The sequence below is a fragment of the Pezoporus wallicus genome, unplaced genomic scaffold (genome assembly GCF_028554395.1).
Source record: "Pezoporus wallicus isolate ANWC-B61680 ecotype Strahan unplaced genomic scaffold, APGP_CSIRO_Pwel_v1 contig_818, whole genome shotgun sequence".
Lineage (NCBI taxonomy): Eukaryota > Metazoa > Chordata > Aves > Psittaciformes > Psittacidae > Pezoporus > Pezoporus wallicus.
Window position 1 is genome coordinate 918,364 of NW_026636248.1, and position 5,619 is coordinate 923,982.

Consider the following 5,619-nt stretch of genomic DNA (forward strand, 5'->3'; position numbering starts at 1 on the left):
TGTTTATTTCATTTTGGGGTTTAGCTTGTTAATGCAGTTAAAGTTTTTCTCTGGAGGAAAATGTGTACACTGTCATCCAGAATGCCTTACCTTCTTTTTGGTGTTGTGCTACCACCTTGCTGATGGGCAAGGAAGGGTCATCATTATTGTCTCTCACAGAACGAGTGAATCAGGTATATTTGGTTTTGAGGTGGGAAGTGTCACCCAATCCTGGTTTTCATTTTGGTACTCAAAGATGACATAGAAACTGTGTGCCAGGGACGAATATCCACTGGGGGGACAGAAACCAGCTCAGCACTCCTCTGTGATTGGGACTGACTGTGTTGCTGGGTGGAACAGCATAATGCTCTTGCAGCTCCTGTTCCAGCACAGTGATGTTTCTGTTCCAGATTGTGCTGACTCACATTCAAGAAAACATGACACACAGACACAATGCACTGTAACTCTTTTCCTTTCCCCCAGTAACCTCGGTAAGTGTTTGGTTTCTTTTTCCTGTCTATGGCTAGCATGGTGCTAATATATAGCTTTACTTGTTAGAATTAATAGGAGGGGGAAAGGCAACATTGTAAACAAACTGATAGCAGACAGATCAATTTTGGAGAGGGCATTTAAAAGCAACCTGCTGTTTGTGGTACATCCGCCTCCCTTTAAAGCTGATCAATCCCAATAACTTGCCCGTCTCTACAAACGACACTTGTTAGAGCTGTGTTCTTGAATGGGAGAAGTGCTTACAATGCCCATTTACAACTGTATTCTGTTTAATTAGTCAGCACAGCCAGTGCTGCAGGGATAGATCACTTGCCTTTAAAGATTTGAGAATGTTAATAGTACAGTATATCATCTTAATTATTATTGGATTAATGTTGTGTCTTGACGACCATCTAATGCAAATCACAAGAAATGGCCTGAAGTGACCCAAGGGTTGTGCTTTATTAGAAAAGTAATATATATAAATATAAAGAGAGGTTCTTTCTTCAAATGTCACTCTGCACTGGGCTTCTCTGTGTGTGTATGTGGAAATGAAATCCTCTTGCTTCCACTTTGTCCACAGAAAGTTTCTGTAGCTCATACAATAAATGGCTGAGACAATAAGTGTAATACCAAGAGATGAAGAGGAGATCCAAAATATCACTGATGATGAAGACCCATTTCTGAATCGTGATGCTGTAATGTCATCCCCCAGTTCCTCTGCCAGCCCTTTGTTAACCAGCCTTAATGATGACAAAGGAAGCTCAGCAGTGCCAGAAAGACTATCCATCCTCTCCAGCAAGGCCGTGGCCCAGGCAAAAGTCCTGAATGGCCCAGAAATGGTTAGTGATGACATGGCACAGAGGACAGCCTCTGGGTTGACTGACCATCCTCTGACAGCTGGAAACGCATCGTTAGGGAGCTCATCATACTCTGTGGCAGTCAGTAGCCTGCAGCCTGTGGACATTGCCTCCCTGTGCTCTGAAAGCCCCTGCTGTGATGATGACCAGAGCTCGAAAGTGCTTCAGGTGACAAGGGTGCCCAGTGGGGCTGGTGAGCCCAGGCAGGTTGTTGGTGACCTACCTGGGACTGACCCCAGGGGCTGCCACATGCAGTGGGCAGGGAGCTATGCCAAGGGCAATATGGCCCCTCTTTGTCTGGGCCAGGTGATTCGGACAAAGACTGCAAAAGTAATGGAGACCTTAGAAAATAAGAAAAAGGAGGAAAAGGAGAAGTACCGGCTCCAGCTAGCTATGTACCGACGGCTTCTGCTCTTGCGCTCAATCAGGAGCTTGCATAAGCAGCTGGAGCAGCAGCAGGCCAGATTGCAGGAATGCTACGGCACAGTGATAAATACCAAGAAAGAAGTGTTGAAACACATTCGCTCAACCTCGCCCTCACCTTTGCCGTAATCATGTTGCTGCATGCAGAAATGAGCTTTGTAATGCCACGAGAGCCATCAGTAAGTTTGCATGCTATAGAGGTGGTGTCTTCATACCGAAAAGTACGTGCCCGTGTGTGCCGAGAGTAGAGGAAAGAGCAGCAGCAGAGCAAGAAGAAAAGGGAAGGTAAAGTGTTGGCCCCTGAATTTATCTGGAGGAAACCAGACCAAGATTGTACCTGTGCAAGAAGCTGACTCCTGACCCGCGTTCAAAGCCTCAAGCTGAAATAGGATTTTTGGCATATAAGTTTGTAAAAAAAAAAAAATACCCATGAATTGGGAAACTAGTCTGACATTTGATCTGTAAAGGTGGTCACATGCAAGAGGTGCTGCCTGCTGAATATGTGATATAACACTCCCTTCTAGTTTCAGCACGAAAAAAACTTCAGCAGAGCTAATTTGTCTGCAAGAATATCTGAATCTAGAAAGCCAGGATATTTGAAACACTTAAGCTCAGGCTTGGTTATATCTACCTAGTTGTCTGTTTTTCACAACACTGCCAAGGCCATTGTATGTTTATGACCCCTAACCTCCCATAAAATTTATTCAGATTGACTAGAAATTTTGGGAAGGCAGGACAGCCAAGTACATGCACAGGGAGGCAGTGCAACTGCCTAAGCCTTATTTCCTTAGGAAAGCAAGCTAAAAACATAGGTCTCATAATCTGTCACTGCATCGGAAACTCACCCTGGCAGTGCCAGGGGAATGTTTGAGGTCTTCACAATTATTAATCTGCTGGTAACTCCCAGTGGCACTAACATCTGCAAATCAAGCACATTTTGTGCCTTACTGCTGTCATTAAATGGAAGTTGGTGGCAATTAGCACTTTTTATCCAGGTGTATTAGACATGTGGAAAACCCTAGAGCACTGTTTCTCCAATTGCAAGGTTAGGATGCCTTCAGGGAATTTGATGTCAGTATGCAACAAAAACACAGGAAAAATGAAAGCAAAGAAAGAGATGCAACTCTCTTGTATGCATTTAAAAGGCAATGTGAGTCCCTATTATTGAACAGCAAAAGAATACTTGAATATGCTGGTTTAGGATCTGAAGCAAAAAGTGATTAAAGAAGATACTGAAAAGCTTCCTTTTCTATGATTTAAAGTGATACCAAAAATCTGATTTCCTTCAGATATTTATTTCTGATCACGTCACCTTTCCTTTTCATCCTAATTGGTTTTTTTTAGGTATAAACTTTTAGGTAGATGAACAATCAATCAGGGTTTTGGTGTGTTTTTTTCCACACAAAAAGACAAGTCTGTTATTAGAAGTCATGTCTTCCTGAGAATAATGTGCTACATATATATAGGAATTTTTTTGGTGTGTATATAGAGAGGCTGTGTTTGCGTACGCAGGCACATACAGTTCCCTGTATACAAGAGGTTATGAAAAGCTGGTGCTTCTTTTTCTATAGCAGAAGCAGGACTAATCTCTCAAAATAATCTCTGCTGTCTGAGAGGAGTTTGGTTGATTAGATTCACATGCACACATCTGTGAGCAAGGTATTGAAGTAATTCAACAATTGAAGTGCAGCACAACATTGTCATTATTCCGTCTCTGTATCTCTGTGCACCCAAAATTATGGAAGGCCCCTGGGTATGCACAACCTTAGATAGGTTCATTCATCTCCTTGGGCCCTGGTGTAGCCTCTCACAGCATGAACCTATGACTTTGAATGCAGAATTACCATAGAAACATCCTTGGCATCAAGGAGATATTTGAAGAAGCATCTTCTATTGCCTCATTTGGGGGATTCAGGTTGCCAGGGGCCTTTAGTGGGCTGCAGAAGAGACCTGGGGATCACATATAACTGGGAGACATTACTTCTGAGCTCTTATCCCATCAAGCTCTCTGCACAGCCTTAGGAAAGCTGTTCTCTGTCAGTACTGCAGGTTTCCCAAAGAATGCTTAAATACTAAATTCACCTCAGAGGTAACTTGTTCTGTCTTAATCTGCCTCCCAGGAAGGAAAGTTGATCATAGCCAGTAGGGCTATGCAAAGATTTATTTGTTTATTTATTTCCCCCTACTTCATGAGCAAGAAAAGCCTTTTTTTTTTCATTAAGAGTGAGAGTAAGTTTCTGTTAAACCAAATGCAAGCAAACCACTATTATGTCATCTTTCTTGGGGAAAGAAGTTTGGGAAAAGAATACATCTCAAAAATATAACAATTTTGAAATCAAATATCAAATTGTTCCCAGTAGGAAAGCAATCACAATGTATAGTTCTGTTAATTTGACCAACCTTTTATTTATATTATTATTATTATTTTAAAAAGAATTATCTTCTAAATTAGATTCAGTTTGACTGATATTATCATCATTGAATTTTCCACTAAAATAAAATATATGCACAAAAATATATATTAAAATGCCCCTGGTAACACGAAGTATTTTGCCTCAGTAGCTGTTGAAGTATTATCCTGTATTTGTTGAACTAGAATAACATTAAAAGATACTTCTCACAATACACAGTGCAGTAATAGTTGAGTTGTCCAACCGTAAGTGCTTTGCGGCAGAACTGTGACAATCTTTGTTTTGTGCAATGCATAAAATGTCTTGATTCTAATTGGGATCAGTAGATGCTTCTGCACTATTAATATTAAATACCAAAAGTCTTGTGCATAAGCAATGCTGTCTGATGCCTAGCAACAAAATAAAGCCAAAACTACTTCTGTGTGTGTGCATTCTTTCCATGTAGTGCTTTTATGCAAAATAAATATTAACTGAGGAAATAACTTCAGCCTTTGCAACCATTTGCTATTTACCTGGTAGTACAATTTGCTATGAACTGGGGGTTCTAGTGTGGCTACTGATAACTGGAGTTGGGCAAACCAATTAAAAGCTATATGATTTTTAAAATTAGTTTATTTTACAAGCTTGGAAAATGTGGCTAAACAGCTATTTTTTTATCATATGTTTTAGCAGTTGAAGGCCAGTGGTAAAGTGTCAGAATGCTGCAAGTAACCCAGGGAAGAGTTTTCAGGCATGCCAGAAAAAGCAACAGTCTCAGGCTTAATAAAAGTGTGTTCTCTCAAATCGTTCCATCTCTTCATGTGTTTAAAAGGTAGGGAGGTTTGGATGACATTCAACTGAATTTCTTAATATCTGGTTTTTTATCTGAACTAAACCCACATGAATTTATTGCTAGCAAGAGGTGCAGGCTTGAATTGCTGGAATTTCATATATGTACGTAAGAACTCACAGGTCTTGGGTAATGGCGGCAAAATATGTAGCTTTGGTAGGGTGTTCTTCCCTATTATCGTACTGCCTGCTAGAACCTGTTAAGCTAAAGATGTCCAGGAGAAATCTCTGATCCCACTGCTTATATTGCCTACTTTGACATCAAAGGTTGAAGTCAAGTTATGCTGCCTGAACCTTAAGGTCCTGCTGCTCACCTAATTGCGTAGCCAGCCTGAAATGATGGAAATAATCATGAGTCCACCATGGAAGACTTAAAACATGTGATGTTTAAAAAGTGCCAGCTCCCTTGGAGTCGTTGCTATCACTAAAAAAGGTGTATCTTGTGCCTACCTAAAACCAGTAGTCTTTAAGAACAAACTGGAGTTATAAACAATTGTGTGACAAAATGCATTCCTGAGATGTTCTCTAACACAAGGGTTTTTCTTCTGCACCTCCAGCATTTCAGTTAGCTAAACTGCTGCCCTCAGACTGGTCAGAACTGTGTTTTTGCTGTTTCTGTTGTTGATGGA

The 5,619-nt window shown here is 40.8% G+C and overlaps 1 protein-coding gene across 1 annotated transcript; it reads left to right on the forward strand.

The window, feature by feature from the left end:
* Nucleotides 1-298: 298 nt before the first annotated feature.
* On the forward strand, nucleotides 299-1,935 carry LOC130593822 (UPF0500 protein C1orf216 homolog). The gene is made up of 2 exons (XM_057399241.1): nucleotides 299-470; nucleotides 1,052-1,935. Exon 2 carries the CDS (start codon nucleotides 1,077-1,079, stop codon nucleotides 1,878-1,880), a length of 804 nt encoding a protein of 267 aa, XP_057255224.1. The 5' UTR covers nucleotides 299-470; nucleotides 1,052-1,076; the 3' UTR covers nucleotides 1,881-1,935.
* The last annotated feature ends 3,684 nt before the right edge of the window (nucleotides 1,936-5,619 follow it).